At 37.3% G+C, this 19,988-nt stretch overlaps 1 protein-coding gene and 1 non-coding gene across 5 annotated transcripts in view; both read right to left on the bottom strand.

Annotated features, from left to right (window-relative positions):
* Positions 1-19,988, bottom strand: part of CSNK1G1 (casein kinase 1 gamma 1) — a 165,310-nt gene that overhangs the window by 82,514 nt on the left and 62,808 nt on the right. For all 4 annotated transcript variants that reach the window (XM_030317942.1, XM_030317941.1, XM_030317944.1 and 1 more), the window contains exon 3: positions 3,370-3,410. In XM_030317942.1, coding sequence (XP_030173802.1) covers positions 3,370-3,410 — 41 coding nt within the window. The remainder of the gene's footprint in view (positions 1-3,369; positions 3,411-19,988) is intronic.
* LOC115517539 lies at positions 15,210-15,399 on the bottom strand. The gene has a single exon (XR_003969978.1). It is a non-coding gene; the product is annotated as a U2 spliceosomal RNA (small nuclear RNA).

Here is a 19,988-nt window from a genome sequence, read left to right as displayed (position 1 = left end):
GCTTCTCAAGATTCTTGTAGTCAAAAGAAAAAGTACATAAAGCTAAGTACACTCTAAATAATCACTTCTTTATTCATCTCTCTCTTCAAATAGGAAAGGATCACTCTGGAGAGTTTCCATCTGGTTTTAGATCTTCCACTGGAGCACCACTAAAGCAGCCAATTACAGAATTTGTCCTTCAGAACAATTGCTAATAATTCACAAGAACCCCAACAGAAACAGTGACAACAAATTAATATGGAAGCAGAGGTTGATCATTCTGTATGGTTTTTCTGGAGAAAAATGGAGCAATGAATGAAAAAGCCACAGATCCTTCTTCAAACATAATACTCTAAAACTTCACAGTAGATGCTGAGATAGGAAATATTTGACCTGATGTTGGGTAACTAAGCTAGCAGACTGAAAAAGCAAAAACTCTTTAGAGTTGCAAGGCTGAACGTGGGCATGCATATCACATATATTTGGACAGCAGGAGCTTTTCATCATAGATGAAAGTGTTACTCCCTTCAAGCCAACCCCTTTAGCATATAGTTGAAGACTGCTCAGACAACTGAAGCTTCAAGGTGCTCTCCTCGAAGGACTATGAATACAGGACATTGTAAACACTAAATCTACATCTTGTGGCAGGCAGCAAGATTAACAGCATAAAGAGATTTTTTTTTCTTTTTTTTTTTTAACAATTGTTAGAAAACTGTTAAGGGGCACCCAGGTGGCTCAGTCGGTTGAGAGTCCGACTTCAGCTCAGGTCATGATGTCACAGTTCATGAGTTCGAGCCCTGCGTCAGGCTCTGTGCTGACAGCTCAGAGCCTGGAGTCTGCTTCAGATTCTGTGTCTCCCCTCTCTCTCTGCCCCACCCCCACTCATGCTCTCTCTCTGTTTTAAAAATAAATAAAACATTAAAAAAATATATATATATATGTAAAAGAAAGAAAACTTCTGTTAAAAAGAACCTGGGAAATCTTGGTGATGGGGGTAAAGGAAGGGCTCATTATACTATTTTATGTTGTGTATGGTTTTTTAAAAAGGTTCCTCCAAATCTAATAAACAAGAGCCCAAAACGAAGATCTAAACAAAGTGGAAGGAAAACAGTACCAGCAGGGCTTCCTTGTATTTCTGTGCCAGATGCTGATTACATTTCCACAGAGGGCTGGCTACTTGCCAGAATCACAGTTATTCTGGAACACACATGTCTGCCTGAAATCCTAAACCGACAGCAGACGGCTACCTTGCAGGACAATAATGCTTAAGGCAAATTTTGCTGTTACAATGAAAAGAGCTCAGTTACTGCCCTCTTATCTCCCATGGAGAACACAGCCCAACAGCAAAAGAGACCCACAGACAAGATTGCTATCCTACAAAAAGTCTTTATTTAAGATTTATTTCAAAGAGAAATGAGCTCCTGAGACACACCATACTAGATGACATGAGATCTACTTTTAGCCGTTATTCTAGGCCATACAAAGTAGAATAAAGTTTAATAAACTGTAAGTGAAATGCAGTGATCCGTCATGTCAACAGTACATTATATAAGCTTATCTAACTAGGTTGACTAGTATGAACTTGGAAGAAGAAATATAGATAGAAAAAATTGCCCCTAACAAAAAGGCTCTAGAGAGGTCTGGATAAATAAAGGGACAGTAACAAATACACAGAATTGAGACAGTATTTTCAAGTGTTTCAGGAACTACTCCTGGTTGCTAGTCCAACTTACCAAAGTCGTAAAACAGAAAAAGTAAAAAAGCAGATGAGCTAGAGAACACTTTTACAGAACCAAATTCCTATAAATAAAAACTATGGTGGGGCGCCTGGGTGGCTCAGTCGGTTAAGCGTCCGACTTCGGCTCAGGTCATGATCTCGAGCTCTGTGAGTTTGAGCCCCGTGTCGGGCTCTGTGCTGACAGTTCAGAGTCTGGAGCCTATTTCAGATTCTGTGTCTCCCTCTCTCTCTGGCCCTCCCCCATTCATGCTCTGTCTCTGCCTCAAAAATAAATAAACATTAAAAATAAATAAATAAAATAAAAATAAAAACTATGGTTAATCCTTTGATATTCAATCTGAGACAATGGTTGGCCTGCATTGTTACAGTATTACCTGTCTTCCTGCTCCCATTTCTCTAAAAAGAGTTCCAAGTCAACAAACAAAACCCTTGGTTCCCTAGCAGCTACCTGCTCTAAGCCCTGCTTCTGGTCTACATCTTTGCAAAGAAACCAATCTGATAACGTCTGATAGTTGTCTTCACAAAACACCTCTGACTCCTCCACAAAATGACAGGCTCAATCCACACACACAGCAGATGTGGATGTGGTTAAGTGCAATTCGTTAGAAAAGAACAGCACTACTACAATTATCACAAGATACTTCCTTCAACCATTAACTCCTGTCTTCCAGTTAATAAAGGCCCAAACTGGCTGCAAATCCTGGGAAACTTACCAGGACAAACATTTACACAGTTTCATAGAAACTAGTCATATGACATATTTCATATGACTAGAAATGATTATGTATCGACCTTAAATATAAAATAATTTTCTCCTAAAATTACTATTCCTCAAAAATAATACACGTTTTTTAAGAGGATGCTATCTTTAATGACTAGGTTAGTTATTCATTAGTGCTGACAAAACCAAGTGAACTTTTTGCTTTGAATTTGACAAGATGTGTTTTTCACATTTGACGGATATTTAAGGCAATGAATTGATGATCAGATTTGGTCTTCTACTAAGTATATTAATAAATAAATACCTTACATTTTAAAAATGGATCAGTCAAGCAAAAGAAAATATAACATTTCCAATGCTTTTATCTTTTTTTTTTTTTTCAACGTTTATTTATTTATTTTTGGGACAGAGAGAGACAGAGCATGAACGGGGGAGGGGCAGAGAGAGAGGGAGACACAGAATTGGAAACAGGCTCCAGGCTCTGAGCCATCAGCCCAGAGCCCGACGCGGGGCTCGAACTCACGGGCCGCGAGATCGTGACCTGGCTGAAGTCGGACGCTTAACCGACTGCGCCACCCAGGCGCCCCGCTTTTATCTTTTAAAATAGCACTATGAAAGGTACAAACCGCACAGAAATTACTAGTCTTCCAGTAATTTTTTTTTCTTCAAGCTATTTTCAATAACTATTTTTTGATGCAACTGTTGCTACAAGTATAGTTGGCATCATCTAACTATAGAGTGTTATACAGTGTGCAGTGATTCATCACTATAGCACTATATATACGGTTAAAGGAAAATGACTATGTGGGACCATATGCAAAAGAAAAAAACATTACTATTTTTGTGAATGCTTACAACTATTTCCTGTGAAAAGATATGTGAAGGGTGAGGGCACCAAAATATAATTACTACAAACATAGATTCTACTCACCAGTTTGATAGCTACATATTCATTGGTGTAGAGATTTTTACCTAGGGGAAAAGCAGAATGTATATGTTTTAGTGACATTTATTTTGGGAAATGCAAAGCAAAATCTTAGCTTACAGGGTCATGAGAAAGGTCACGTTCCCAACGCTATTCACATATATGAAACATGATTTATAAGCAAAAAGCTAAAGAAATAATGAGACCCAGTAAGACAAGAATAGAAACCACTTGAGAATTTGGAAATTTAAGTTAGACGTGAGAACTTAGAAAAAAGAAAACAAGTCTCCTCTCTCTCACACACGTTTTGTTATTTATTATTTCCCGACAACTAAGCCATGAAGCAAACCAAGAAGTGCCAGAATGTCAAAGATGCAGAAATTTTAACTCTTGGCACAATAAACACAAACCCTCACTTTTTAAACTAACAAATGGGAATTATAGATTATTTGTCACTGCCCTAAAACTTACCCACTGTCTGTAAGTAGATGATTCTCAAAGCTGTTTGGCTTTTGCACCACAACTCTGGCTCTTTATATGCAGAAAATGGCTCTCTACCTGCATAACTTAAACATCTCAAGTTCTTCCTGAAATAGTAAGGATTATTTCCTCTCAACTTCTCTACTTCAATAAGTGGAATCAATACTCTCCTAGACATCTAGAGGAAGTGCCTGGAGTGAGGATGAGGATGAGGATGAAGGTAGCAATTACCACTTTGTGAGCTCATACTACATGCTGGCTATGTAGCTATCTTCACCTCCCCACCTCTACTCATTCTTAAAGGCAAATTTTAATTCCTCCAGAGTGTTTAGTGTATACCATGTGGTTTAGCCACTGCACTGGACTTCACATTTCTTCTTATACATTTGTCCTATCATAATCAGCTAGACTATAAATATCTTGAGGGTAGGAAATATTTATCCAGCAGTTCTCTGAATGCCTCATCGACTGTTCTGCACATCACAGACACTCAAAACAAACACTGACTGATGAAAAGTTATCAGCACGTATAACTACTTTTTAAATAACACATAGAAGTAAATGTATTTACACACACATACACACACACACATAACGTACATGGCTAGATATAAAGGCATGGAGAAGGATATACAAAGATGTACATTAAAGACAGATACCATATGTTTTCAATCTTATGTGGATCCTGAGAAACTTAACAGGAACCCATGGGGGAGGGGCAGGAAAAAAAAAAAAAGAGAGAGAGAGGTTAGAGTGGGAGAGAGCCAAAGCATAAGAGACTCTTAAAAACTGAGAACTGAGGGTTGATGGGGGGTGGGAAGGAGGGTAGGGTAGGTGATGGGTATTGAAGAGGGCATCTTTTGGGATGAGCACTGGGTGTTGTATGGAAACCAATTTGACAATAAATTTCATATATAAAAAAACAAATATAGAAAGATATACATTAAGGTATTAAAATGACTATTTCTTAAACACACACACACACACACACACACACACTTTATCTTGGAAACTAAAGGCTGCTTACAATACTATTTTAACCAAGATCTAAACAACAGGCAGCCCTTTGCAAACTATACCATTATACTTTTAATAAGGCTATCAGGTTGCTGAGCACCTTTATGTGTCAAAGAGTACATTAATTTAGGAATAACTTTTGTGGGCAAGTAACATAATAAAGAGGACCTGCCGACTGCCAGAGAAATACCTAAGATACCATTAAAGATGAACAACTTTTTTAAAGAAACCAAAGTAGAAAACAGGTAATTTTTCCCTATATATTAATTGCATTCAGCTTCTAAAAGTCAATTTGTGTTTCTGATTAATCTTCCCACCAAAAACATTTTTAAAAATGTATCTGATGAAATTGTGAAAAGGAAACTAATAACTGGGAGAGGAATAGATAAGGCAGAAACAGCCAATGGAGGGAAATTAAAGTTCCCTGCATGTACAAAATTAAATTTTATTTTCTGTTTAAATAAACAAAAACAAAAAACTTCAGCTTAGCCACAGACTTATCTCACACCAGGTACAATTCTGCATAAAGATTTTTCAGGATAGCCCTTCCTGGCACAGTATAAGCATTATTATTATGACCCCAAATCAATTCTGGCACAAGGCTAACCCTAAGAACTTAGTATTACTTAGAGAAAAACAGTCAATTTCAAATTGTAAGTATGTTTAGGAGTCTTTCTGAATTGGACACACCCTCCCGCCAGTTTTTACAGTGAGAATTCCTATGGGAGGCAGGGGTACCAAAATTCATCCCTCACTCATTTAAAGTATAACATGCCATTAGTGTCGAAGATAACTTAATCTTTGAAGTATATGTGTGAAGTAACAGATCTTTAATTCCATAGATACAACATTTAAAGTGAAGTATGGTAGTGGTAGAAATGTAATAGAGTAACCAACCTAGATTCTGATCTGTGAGCAAGAAAAGAGAGAAGGCAATTCAGGAGTTCTCAGGAAATAAATTCTTTTCTTTTTATCTTCCCTCTACGTGCTTCCCCCAAGAGTCTTAAAAAATGAGTAGGATTTTAAATAGCTGAAGAAGGGGAGGGGCGCCTGGGTGGCTTAGTCAGTTGGGCGTCTGACGTCTGACTTCGGCTCAGGTCATGATCTCACAGTTTCTGAGTTCGAGCCCTGCGTCGGGCTCTGTGCTGACAGCTTGGGGCCTGGAGCCTGCTTTGGATTCTGTGTCTCCCCCTCTCTCTGCCCCTCCCCTGCTCATGCTGTGTCTCTGTCTTTCAATAATGAATAAATGTTAAAAAAAAAAAAATTAAATAGTTGAAGAAGCGGAAAAGGCATCCCAAAGCGAAGAAGATGAATGAACAAACAAAAAAGTGACAAAGTAGATGGCACAGTCTAAGAATGATAGGTGGTCTGGGAGTAGACGGACCGTAAGTTGCATTGTGAGGATCAGGAAGTGGTAGGGACAGACAAAGAGGGGTTACGGTAGAAACAGGGCTAGAAAAGTAAGACTCAGTATACATGAGAAAAGTCCTCAATGCCACTTAAAGTTTAAAACAAAGTTTTTGAGTAGGGTAGTGACATGATCAAACCTGTGTTTTGAATAACCACTTGTGAGGAAACATAAATGACCAATTAAAAAAATAAAAGACCAGAGGTAGGGGTAAGCATTTGAACATTTATTACCCATCATATGCAGATATCAGACATCTAAGATGAGTAACACTCAGTTCTCAGCCTGCAGAGACTATAATCTAGCTCCTCACACAGGGCCTTGTACAGATGGCACACAAGTTTATCGAATTAATCACATAAGGTGATGAGAGTTAAAAGAGAAATATGAACAAGTCAATAGAGGAGCCTGGATGAGGGAGTATAAAGCATCTGGCCACAAGTGGCACTCACAGTAAGTCTCAGAAGGACAGAGGAGAGAATAAAGGGTATTTCATAGTACATAAAAAATACTAATGTGAATAGTGAGATGGAAACATGATAGAAAATGCACAGAATCTGATATACTGCATGTGGACCGACATGAATGGAACACAAAATAAATGGAGAAAAACGGTGAGAAGTCAAGTCAGAAAGATCCAATAGGGACAGAGTGTGAATCATCTTGAATGCTAGCTTCTTACCCTAGGGTATGCACAACCAAACATATGTGGAGATGTGCCAGGGCATAAGCTATACAAATAAGGCATGCTTTTCCTAGATCCTCACTTTCCTTTGAAGATTTGGGAAAAATCTTTTTTATAGTAAAACAAACTTTTTATATTATAGAAATTGCACAGATTTCTTTTGAAGAAAAAAAAAGGTAAGAGTTTAAAGAAATCCCAGGCACTTACAGATCTGCTTCTTCCAGAGTCCAGGGCGGGGATTGGGGGGCGGGGATTGGGGGTCGGGGGGGGGAGGTCTCACCAATCAGTGGGTAAGCTTTTTCTCATTTTCCCCATTGGGCAGCCAAGGTTTCATGGTGTGTTTCACTTTCTACAGTGTGAACCTGCCATCTCCCGTGAGGGTGGTACAGGGTATCTGCCAGGGGATGCTAGGGAGGGAGATGATTTAGCCATCTGACTGCTTCACATATAGACTTGCAGCTAAGCTCTCTGTTTTTACTCCTTCTCCCTACTTCATCCCTGCTTTCTGAGCTCCTAGTGTCTACAATTCTTTAGTTTAACTAGTGTAATTTATGTTACAAACCCCCCTACCCTTTCAATCATCAGCTTGCTCTGGACTGCTAAGTCAATTACCACTTAACTATCTACTCTCCAGCTTCAAAAATTTTATTAACATTTCTCACTTGTTTTTCTCTTCTCTCTCCGTGTGTGTGTGTGTGTGTGTGTGTGTGTGTGTGTGTGTGTCTATTTATGCCTTAAAGAGGTCAAGAAGAATGTTCAACTCATCTTTTTAGCCCTGGCAACATATACAGTATCTGATATGTAATGGGTAACAGATGCTTGCTGCAGTGAAAACAAATTCATTTAACATTCAGAAGGTTCTGACAAAGTTCTAGGATAATAAAAAAAGAAGCCTAGGTTATAATCAGATATGTATAATCCTAAATGCATATATAGGAGTTTTGATTTCCTTATTCAGCTTGCTGTGAAACCAACAAAGGTCTCGTGCCACGAGTAAAAGCATAATGGTAAAAATTTTATTTTAAAAATATTAATCTGGCCCCAAAGTATAAAATAAAAGAGAGGAGAATACCTAGAAAGAGGAGAGGAGAATACCTAGAAAGAAGATGAAGGGGAAGCTTTGATAGCAGAACATTTAAAGAATAAATGTTCTTTATGTGGTTATGAGCATTCCATGAGTTAGAATATGTGAAAGTACTTTCTAAACTGCAAAATGCTAGGTAAATCTAATTTTTATCTACTTCTCTTATTATTGCAGGGTATTACCCAATAATTGCTGGAAGAAAACAACTTAAAAATACGATTTATAATCAAGGCATTTCAATGAGACAAAACTAATAACCTTTGGAGTACCTGTAAATGTGAAGGAGAAGGAAAAGAGAAGGGTCAAAAAAGTCTTCATCAGTTGAGAACAGAAAGAACCACAAGACGAGGCACTCTGCCACTCTACCATTACGATGCCTCCCTCCAAGTTCCCACTAAACCAAAAAGTAATCTATAATTATGAAATGTTTCTCAGCTTCAACTTTCGTATCTATATAAAAAGTTGGAGCCCCTGGGTGGCTCAGTTGGCTAAGTGTTCGACTCTTGCTTTCGGCTCAGGGCATGATCTCGCAGTTTGTGAGTTCCAGCCCCAGGTCTGGCTCTGCACTAACAGCAGGAAGTCTGCTTGGAATTCTCTCTCTCTCCACCCCTCCCCCACTCACGTTCTCTCTTAAAATAGATGAATAAAGAATTTTAAAAATATAATCACAGAAACACAAGGAATAAGGAAGCCTATGTTAACACCAAATGTGATAGCTGATACATCACAGAATGCTGACTTGTGTTTGCTTACTTTCTCTGGGGGCACCAAAAGAACTGAACACATGTCACCCTCTTCCAAAGCAATTATCCTTAATCCTAAGAGGCGCTGGAGGTGACGAAATAATTCTCTTGTGCTATGCGTCACTCAAATGAATTCCTTTGCCAGAGGCATCATGAAGACTGAACAGGCCAACACAAAGTGCAGCCATGTAAAAGGCTAGATAATCACAGCCACCATCCTCCTCAGTGATATACTTACTCAAAAATTTTGCTCTGGAAGAATTTAATTACAAAGATAGAGGGTTAAAATCCTGCCCATTTAAAATGAATGACTGCTTTAGCTAAAATAGATTTCTTAAATATATATATTTAAAACATATCAATAACTGTGAGAAAGGCAGGCACTTTAATGGACAGCAAAATGCCACCGATGAGATGGCATGATCCCAAGCACTCAAAGCTTTTAGTATCTGTTGCACAAAATCCACAATGCTTCCCATGCTCACTTCCTGGCTATGAGTTCTTTTATTGTTAATGGAAATGAAACTGCATTACATAGTAGTTTTTGGAGCTTTACGTCTAAACTCAGCCTTTTGAAACAGCAGCCCTGGATGTGATGCTGCCCATAAAACCCACTGCACGAAGACTTCCTATTTTAGTAAGTCACCTACAGAGACAACATTTACTGTAAGCTTCATCAGACACAGCATTATTTCAAAGAACCAGCAGGCCTCAGTTCTCAAGAGTCACAATGATAAAGGAACATACAGCCTCGGGCTCCCAGTTTAGTTAGATCTCCAGCTGTCACATTTTCTGGTCCTAAAGTAGTACATTTATAAATCACTACCTAGAACTTGTAAAAACAAATAAACAAACAAAAAATCCAGCCAAATGAGCTTGAGGTATTTTGTGTTAAAAGAAGAAACCGCTTTTTTGTAACTTTCATTGGTTGCCATGTCTATTCAGGGCAAAGAGGGCAGGCTGGCCTAGCGCCTCTACTACCCAGAGAACATCTTTTTAAGTAGGTATTATGATTAGGGGTAAGAAGATAACAAATAGAACTATAGCTTTAAAGAAAAGAGCCACAAATCTTTTTTATTTTTACTTAATTCTACTAGTGAACTCGTACACTGTGCAGAAATGTTTCCCAAATGGTTAGCAGTTAACAACAAGAGTAATTTCTCTTGTGCTATGTTTCTTGAAGGGATTACTTATCAATATTAGTAGTATATTATTAAAAAATGAAATCTTGCTCAACAACACCGGTAATGTTATAGAACATGTTTACTGTTAATATGCAAAAACAGGTCTTATTTATATATTTATAAACATGTCTATTTTAGGCAATGTTTGTTAAAATGTTTTCTAAAGTGCAGGACGTGATCCACTAGTGAAGTGTGAAATAAATAAATACAAGGGGTCCTGACCAACATGTTTTTTTTAAAAAAAATAGTGTAAAATAAAAAATACAGTATGCCACTCTTAGCATGGGTATTATTTCATTAAATGTCTGCTTCAGATATATATACATATTAAATTGTGTATGCAGTGGATCATAGCGTAATCGTTTTAGTGTGTCATGGTCAAAAAACAAAAGCCACTAATAAAAACCTGGGGGTACCTGGGTGGTTTAATTGGTGGAGTGAATTCAACCCAAAACGGTAATAAGATACCATGGGAGAAACCTAACCAAAGAGGTAAAAGACTTGTATTCTGAAAAGGGTAAAACACTTATGAAAAAAATTGATGACACAAAGAATTGGAAAGACATTCCATGCTCATGAACTGGAAGAACAAATACTGTTAAAGTGTCTATACTCCCCAAAGCAATCTACACGTTTAATGCAATCCCTATCATTTTTTTTTTTTTTTTGGAGCATTTTTTGGAGAACTAGAACAATCAATCACAAAATTTGTATGGAACCACAAGAGATCCCAAATAGCCGAAACAACTTTGAAAAAGAAAAGCAAAGAAGCATCACAATTCTGGATTTCAAGTTACATTACAAAGCTATAGTTACCAAACAGTATGTTACTAGCACAAAAATAGACACACAGATCAAAGAAACAGAACAGAAAACCCAAAAAGGGGACACAACTATCTGGTCAATTAATCTTCAACAAAGCTGGAAAGAATACCCAACGGGAAAAAACAGTCTCTTCAACAAATGGTGCTGGGAAAACTGGACAGCTATATGCAGAAGAATGAAATTGGACCACTTTCTTTTCTTTTTTATTACTTAAAAAAAATTTTAACATTTATTCATATTTGAGAGTGAGAGAGACAGAGCATGAGTGGGGGAGGGGCAGAGAGAGCAGGAGACACAGAATCAGAAGCAGGCTCCAGGCTCTGAGCTGCCAGCACAGAGCCCTACATGGGACTCAAACTCACGAACCTGTGAGATCATGACCTGAGCCGAAGTTGGACGTCCAACCAACTGAGCCACCCAGGCGCCCCTGGACCACTTTCTTATACCATACACATAAATAAATTCAAAATGGATGAAAGACCTAAATGTGAGACTTGTAACCATAAAAATCCTAGAGGAGAACATATAGGCAGTAACCTCTTTGACATGGGTCATAGCAAATTCTTTCTAGATGTGTCTTGGGAGGCAAGAACAAACTACTGGGACCTTCATCAAAATAAAATGCTTCTGCACAGTGAAGGAAACAATCAATAAAACTAAAAGGCAACCTATGGGACGGGAGAAGATATCTGCAAATGACTTATCTGATAAAGGTTTAATATCCAAAATCTATAAAGAACTTATCAAACTCAACACCCAAAAAAACCAAAAACTCAGTTAAGAAATGTGCAGAAGATGGGGTCCCTGGGTGGCTTAAGTGGTTAAGCATCTGATTCTTGATCTCAATTCAGGCCATGATCTCACAGTTCGTGAGTTCGAGTCCCATGTTGAGCTTTTCCCAGACAGTGTGGTGCCTGCTTGGGATTCTATCTCTCTTTCTCTCTCCTCTCCATCTGTGACCCTCCCCTGCTTGTGCTTACTCTCGGGGGTTCTCTAATAAATAGACTTAAAAAAAAAAAAAGAAAAAGAAATGGGCAGAAGATACGAATAGACATTTTTCCAAAGAAGACATACATGCTCAACATTGCACACCATCAGGTAAATGCAAATCAAAACTCCAATGAGGTGGTACCTCACACCTGTCAGAATGGCTAAAATCAACAATACAAGAAACAACCGGTGCTGGTGAGGATAGGGAGAAAGGGAAACCCTCTTGCACTGTTGGTGGGAACGCAAACTGGTGCATCCACTCTGGAGAACAGTATGGAGGTTCCTCAAAAAGTTAAAAGCAGGGGTGCCTGGATGGCTTAGCGAGTTAAGCATCTGACTCTTGATTTCAGTTCAGGTCATGATCTCACAATTGTAGAACCCATATTGGGCTCCACACCACACTCAGTATGGAGCCTGGTAAGATTCTCTCTCTCCTTCTGCCCGTCCTGTGCTCCCATGCACACTCTCTCTCTCTCAAAAAAAGAAAAAAAGTTAAAAATAGAACTACCTTACAATCCAGCAATTGCACTACTAGGTTCTTAATCCAAACAATACAAAAATACTAATTCAAAGAGATATATGTACCCTGATGTTTACAGCAGCATTATCTACCACAGCCAAATTATGTAAACAGCCCAAGTGTCCACTGACTGATGAATGGATAAAGATGTGGTATGTGTGTGTGCACACACATTCGCACACACACACAATGGATTATTACTCAGCCATTAAAAAAGAATGAAATCTTGTCATTTGCAATGACACAGACGGAGCTAGAGAGTATTATGCTAAGTGAAATAAATCAGAGAAAGACAAGTACCATATTACTTCATTCATATGTGGGATTTAAGAAACAAATGAACAAATGGGGTAAAAAAGAGGGAGGCAAACCAAGAATCAAACTTTTTTTTTTAATTTTAGAGAGACAGTGAGAGAGAGTGAGCATGACTGGGGAAGAGGACAAGAGGGGGAGAGAAAGAAAAGGAATGAGAATTTCAAGCAAGCTCCACACCCATTGTGGAATAGGGGCTTGACACAGGGCTCAATCCCATGACCCTGAGATCATGACCTAAGCCGAAATCAAGAGTTGGACACTCAACTGACAGAGCCACCCAAGTGTCCCCCCCTCACTTTTTTTTTGGAAAGACTCTTAACTAGAGAACAAATTGTTGGTTACCAGAGGGGAGGTGGGTGGGTAGGGATGGGTAAAATAGGTGATGAGGATTAAGGAGAGCACTTGCTGTGATGAGCACTGGGTATTTTATGGAAGTGTTTAAATCACTATATTGTAACCTGAAACTAATAATGCACTGTATGCTAACAAACTGGAATTTAAGTAAAAACTTTAAAAAACATGCACATGAAAAAAATTTTTAATCAAAACCTTCTGGAAAGCAGTTTCAATGATCTCAATTTGAGTCAGTGATTGGCCTAACTTCATTGACTTTTGATAGTAAGAAAAATGAGGGGTTCTCTAATGGCTCAAAATCTGGAATAAGGCTTAGTAGGGTGAGATAAAAGGGTGGGACGGTATTTATAAATGGGATCAAAGAAAGACCCATATATCCTGTTTCAAGAAGGGGAGCCTATGAAGTACTTACAGAGGCCTCTGCTTTACTAAGCACATGCGTAAAACTTTCTATATCAGAGTGGTGAGAAAAAAAAATTGGAATGAATCACTCCAGAAAGCATGATATTCTGCAGCAGAAAAATACTAAAGTACTTTATTTTTTGAATTTAATTATTATGTAAAGTTTTAAAGTTTTATAATGATTACCCCATGTAACCTCACCCAATTTCAATAACTAAATTATTTTGAAGCAAATCCCAGGTATTATATTTTACTAAAAAATATTTCATTAAAGAGGCGCCTGGGTGGCTCAGTCAGTTAAGCATCCGACTTCAGCTCATGTCATGATCTCATGGTTCGTGAGTTCAAGCCCTGGGTCAGGATCTGTGCTGAAACCTCAGTGCCTGGAGCCTGCTTCAGATCCTGTGTCTGTCTGTCTCTCTCTCTGCCCCTCCCCCACTCATGCTCTGTCTCTCTCTCAAAAATAAACATTAAAAAAACTTTTTTATTAAAAAAATTTCATTATGAATCTCTAATAGATGTGAAGTACTTTTTCAGAACAGGCAGATGACTTGGTATTTGAAGACTTCTGCAATATAAATGTGGCAAATCAGAAGACCAAATGGAGATCCATGGACAAGGAGAAGGCTATACCAGTCAGACATTCAAGCCACTCAGGAAGAAAAGTCTACTTGGTCCTTTCAACAGTAAAAGTATTGAAAGTGAAAAAATACAACTATGAAAAGAGTTCAAAGTGGTTCTAGAAGCAAGTGATTCTAGAAAAACTAAAACCATGGATTGTCAATTATTTGAATTTGATCATCAGCTAAAACAGTCTAATATGTTATTAATATTTGTTCTTTTGTTGTTTGTGCTTTTGTTCTTAACCAGGAATCCACTGCCAAATCTGAGGGTGTGAAGATTTAGACTTATCGTCTAAGAGATTTATAGTTTGGGCTCTTACATTTAGTTCTTTGATCCACTTTAGATTAATTTTTGAATATGGTATGAGGTCCAGGTTCAAATCAAATCCTTTGCATGTGAGTATTCAGTTGTCCTAAGAGTATTTATTGAAAAAATATAGTTCTCCATTGAATGGTCTTGGCATACTGGTCAAAAAGCAATGGATCACAGATGATTCTTCAATCTATTATGTCTATTATAATGCCAGTACCACTGGCATTAGATCACTGTTGCTTTGTAGTAAGTTTTGAAATAAAAAAGTGTGAGTCATTCAACTTTATTCTTGTTTTTCAATACTGTTTTGGCTCTTCTGGGCATCTTGCAACTACATATGAATTTTACGATCAGCCTGTCAATTTCTACAAAGAAGCCCAGCTAGAATTCTGACAGGGATTGTGTTAAATCTGTAGATCAGTTTGGGGAGTACTACCATCTTAACAATATTAAGTTTGATCCCTAAATATGAAGGTCTTTCCATGTATTTAGGTCTTTAATTTCTTTTAACATTTTATAGTTTTCAGAGTATAAATTTTACACTCATTTTGTTAAATTTATTCTATTTTGATAGTATTGTAAACAGAATTGTTTTCTTAACTTTGTTTTCAGGTTAAATATAGATGCTTTTGTTTAATAACAATTTGGACCTCTTCTCTCATGATCCATTCCCAGAAGGATATTATGTCTTTTAATTAGAAAAGACTGAGCCACCCAGGCACCCCAAGTATCAGTAATTTTTAATTCTGACCGAAGGGGCATGGGGATGTACATAAAAGTGCTCTCATAGCTCAGTTGTGAACAATATTTTCACAACCATACAACTATAAATGTAAAAAAAACCCGGTGTGTGTGTGTGTGTGTGTGTGTGTGTGTGTGTGTGTGTGTGTGCTTTAGCCCCAGAGGGGGTGCACCATTCTTGGAGGTACTGTAATACCACGTTGATGCACAGAGTGAATGGGGCAAGCACCTATTCCATCTCCCTGCTCTAAAAAACATTTAACTTACTGTACTCGGATACAGGACATATCAGATATTAAACTAATAAGAACAGATACTATACTTGATCTTAGCCAAGAGGCCAAGAAGTAACTGTGTAGAAAAATGGTTTAACAAAGTATATGACGTAAGTATACAGGGAGAACATGGGGGAGTGACTGGGATGGTGTACACAAGAAAAATGAAAACCAATATTCAATAACACTTAAAAAAAGGAAGCATCTAGAGGACATGGTTAAAAGAGTGGAAATGCTTGTCTGTAGAGATCAGGACTTTACTACCTATGCCATATGGTTATTTTCATGAAAATTATTATAGGGCACCTGGGTGGCTCAGTCGTTTAAGCATCTGACTTCAGCTCCGGACATGATCTCACAGTTGGTGAGTTCAAGACCCACATCAGATCCTCTGTCCCCCTCTATCTCTACCCCTCTCTCACACTATCTCAAAAACAGCCAAACATTAAAAAAATTAAATTATAAAAGGGTGTTGGCTGACTGTCAGTAAAGCATGCGACTCTTGATCTCAGAGTTGTGAGTTCAAGCCCCACACTGGGTATAGAGATTACTTAAAAAATAAAGTTAAAATAAAAAATTAAATTATAAAAAATAGATTATCTAGGGGCACCTGTGCAGCTCAGTCGGGTTGAGCATCTGACTTCAGCTCAGGTCATCATCTCACAGTTCATGAGTTCAAGCCCCACATCAGGCTCACTGCCATCAGCACAGAGTCGACTTCAGAGTCCACTTCAGATCCTGTCCCTCTCTCCCTGCCCCTCCCCTGCTTATACTCTCTCAAAAATAAATAAAACACTAAATAAATAAGTAAGTAAGTAAGTAAGTATCTATAAGCATTCTCTTGCCCTAGTAACCCCAACTCAGGAAAAAACTGGATTAACCTAGACTTTTTGGAAAAGTACAAGTTCAGGCAGTTTTCTCCTTAGGATGCATGATGACATCATGTAAATATTGATTCTAAACTCTCCTCATAATAAATCCCAAATCATCTTTGCTTCATAGTGCTGCTCACACAATTCCAGATGGCTTTTAGCAATCCTGGCAATTTCACCATTAAATTCTCCTGATAAACTAGCCAAGATACCAATGCATAATCCCGCAAGAATCTTATCTGTGACACTCTAAAATTACCATATTAATGTGATACGGACTGTGTGTCAGTGAATGTGGTTAAAGGGCTAAATGGGTGATGGGTACTAAGGAGGGCACTTGCTTGATGAGCACTGGGTATAATATATGCAATGAATCATTAAATTCTACTCAGGAAACCAATACTACAACTATATGTTAACTAAATTTAAATACAAACTTTAAAAAGTGAAAAAATAAAAATAAATAAAACTTAAAAATAAATAAAGTGGTTGATTCCTACCAGTTTTTGATAGACCGTGCTGAGAAAAAAAAAAAAAAAAATTCTTCCTTAAGCTCCGTTAAAGTGCTTTAACAAACTCCTGGAGTTAAAACCAACAGAATGTAATTCTGAAAGAAATTTAAGCTATGATACTACTAGGAACAAGAATTTTATACTTATTTGTGATTTTTCAAGAAAGTTAAAATGCATTATTTCTGGAATCAGAATTTTAATGTTTTTAAATATTTATTTATTTTTGAGAGGGAAAGAGTGGAGGAGGGGCAGAGAGAAGGAGAGAGAGAATCCCAAGTAGGCTCCACACCTTCAGCAGAAGCCCTACTCAGGGCTCGAACTCACCAACCTAGAGATCACGACCTGAGACAAAACGAAGAGCCAGACGCTTAACCGACTAAGCCACCCAGGCACCCCTGGAATCATAATTTTAAATTAAGTCCCTCCACAACATACTGTAGAAGCAAAACAAAGAATATAATCTATTATACAACTGTTAAGTGGGAACATAAACATCCCTTAGCGAAGTATTTTGTCAGTTTTACAACTTACTTTTAAATGGTTCAAACACACACACTCTCTCTCTCTCTCTCTCTCTCTCACACACACACACACACACACACACACACACACACACACTCTCTCACACACACACACTCTCACACCAATGTTCACAAACATATCTCCAAAGATATAAAGCATCTGGGAAAAACATTAACTGGTAAATTGAGGTAACAGTATATTATGGATAATCGCCAACCTGTTTTTTTTTACTTTTTAGTAAAATTTTGAAAATCTTCTTCATACAAAGTTGGGAAAAATTAAAACAAAAGTTTAAACAATATGTGTATTATAGGGCACCCGGGGGGCTCAGTCAGTTAAGCATCCTACTCAGTTTCAGCTCAGGTCATGATCTCGCAGTTTCGTGAGTTCAACCCCTGCGTTGGGCTCTGTGCACTGACAGAGGGAGCCTGCTTGGAATTCTCTCTCTGCCCCTCCCCCACTTGCGTTCTGTGTCTCTCAAATTAACTTAAAAAAAATTTTTTTTAATCAAGAATATCTGTATTATGTGTACAAATTAAATGCTCACTATGTACCAACCACTGTCTTAAATGATTATATGCATTACCTGGATTTTATCTTCACAACACATCTGTTAAATTAGGTATTATTTCTACTCTCATCTTATAGAGGAAAAAAATAAAACCTGGAAAGGCAATATGACTTCAGGACTCTTAAGAAAGAAAGTAATGACACGACTTCTAAACTTGTTTTAGTTTGTTCCATCCAAAGACCCTATAAATTTGCAAATATATAGGAAAACCTTAACAATGTTGTAAAAGCACCTTATAATCAGTGTTAATGTTTCATTGCTTGGCATGGTTTTTGGCTGATACAGACTTTGTTCTATTTGTTCAAATGATAAGATTTACTAGAAACTATGAATAAAAAAGTAACACTTGATTTTACAGTGCCTTCACTTTCATCTAGAGAATAAACACTTAAATTTTATCTTAAGCCTATATTCTTTCAGATGAATGATACTCAAAAAATTTTAACGGAGAATAATATCTTGTAAATAAAATCTTACTGAAAACTTAATATATAGGTGACAGAATCCTGTCTCCTCACTCTTCCTTTCTCATTCCCTCACAGTGCAAAATAAAGGCTCTGAGACTTTGTGGGACACAATATGAAACCAAGTGCTTTAGAATCTGTAAACTGTTAATGATCACAACTGCCAAACACAGAACTTGCTGGTAAAAGCTGAAGTTCATTAGTGATAGGTAAGAAAACAACAATATGCAGAGAAGTTGTCATGTACACCCTACTTTAGACACAGAAGTAAGTATCTTATTTTAGAAGTCAGGGAGGAGTGTGTCAAAGGATAAGCTGCTACCCTTAGCCAATTTACCTTCTGTGCTAACATACTTTAGCGATTTCATCAGATAACAAAGACGAAAAAGAGCAAAAAAATCAATTCTTTATGCTTCCATTTTTTTATTTGCAAGTAAAAAGATTTTCTAACAATGTTCTATTTCACAAGGGTAATATGAAGATTATTAAAATTATATGCAAGATTGTAGTCTCAGGGGTCTGCCATAAATATAAGTACATACCCATTAGAATGCAAAGGAAATATCATCTCCTTATTCTTGCAACTAAAGAAAAACAAGCCATTATTACTAGACTACATTAAATGTAGAGAACATTTTCTTAATTCTGGAGGAACAGAATCATTTACATCTTAATGTTTACATGATTCTTTCCAGACCAGGTTCAGCAGAATACTCAAAACTTCAAAAAAAAAAAAAAAAAAAAAGTCCTCAAATTAGCCTCCATGTTTCTCATTTAATAAAAAACAACTTACAGATCTGTGTCTACTCCATCATGTCCTCCTAGCTTTTATTCACAATCATTCTTCATCAATCTTCCTTTCTTTAATCTTCAAAATTCCCTTATCTACTAAGGCAATCAATGTACACATATAAGACTCCATAGAAATAATCTTTCCATTGAGAAGCAGACAAAGGCCACAAAGAAGTAACTCTTAAAAGAAGAAATATAAATCAACGTGTGAAGATGTTTAACTTGGGGCATGTGGCTGGCTCAGTTGGTAGAGCATGCAACTCTTGATCTTGGGGTTGTGAGTTGGAGTCCCCCCATGTTAGGGATGGAGTTTACTTAAAAAAGATATTTAATTTTACCCATGAACCTATACACATTTAACAAGATACCATTTTCCCTTATCAGACTACCATAGATGAAAATATTTTCAATAATTTAGTTCAAGGTTTTTGAAGGGGTAGAGAAAGAACCATTTAAGCACACACATGCACAGAGAGGCAGAAAGTAAAGAGAAACCACCTTTCTAGGAGGCAAATTTATAATATGTAATAAAATTGAAAGTATGTATATCCCTTGACTTAGAGTGTACACTTCCAGGATTTATCCTAAGAAAATAATCAGCCAAGTTTGTACTATGAAGATGGGATGTACTACAAGCATCTACAAGGATGTTCAGTATAGTATTATTTATAATATGAAAAAACACAATTTATACATATATATATTGACTAAATAAATTACTGAATTAACTACAGACATTAAAAATGAATGATCTATTTTTTAAATTAGAAGTTCCTGCTATATTAAGTGATAAAAGCAGGTTTATAGTACAGTTTGACTGCATTTCCTTTTTTAAAAAAAATTTTTTTTAATGTTTATTTTTGAGAGACAGAGTGCAAGCGGGGAAGGGGCAGACAGAGTGGGAGACACAGAATCGGAGGCAGGTCCCAGGCT

Source organism: Lynx canadensis, chromosome B3 (genome assembly GCF_007474595.2).
Source record: "Lynx canadensis isolate LIC74 chromosome B3, mLynCan4.pri.v2, whole genome shotgun sequence".
In the NCBI taxonomy this organism is placed as follows: Eukaryota; Metazoa; Chordata; class Mammalia; order Carnivora; family Felidae; genus Lynx; species Lynx canadensis.
This window is presented reverse-complemented; position numbering and strand designations above follow the sequence as displayed.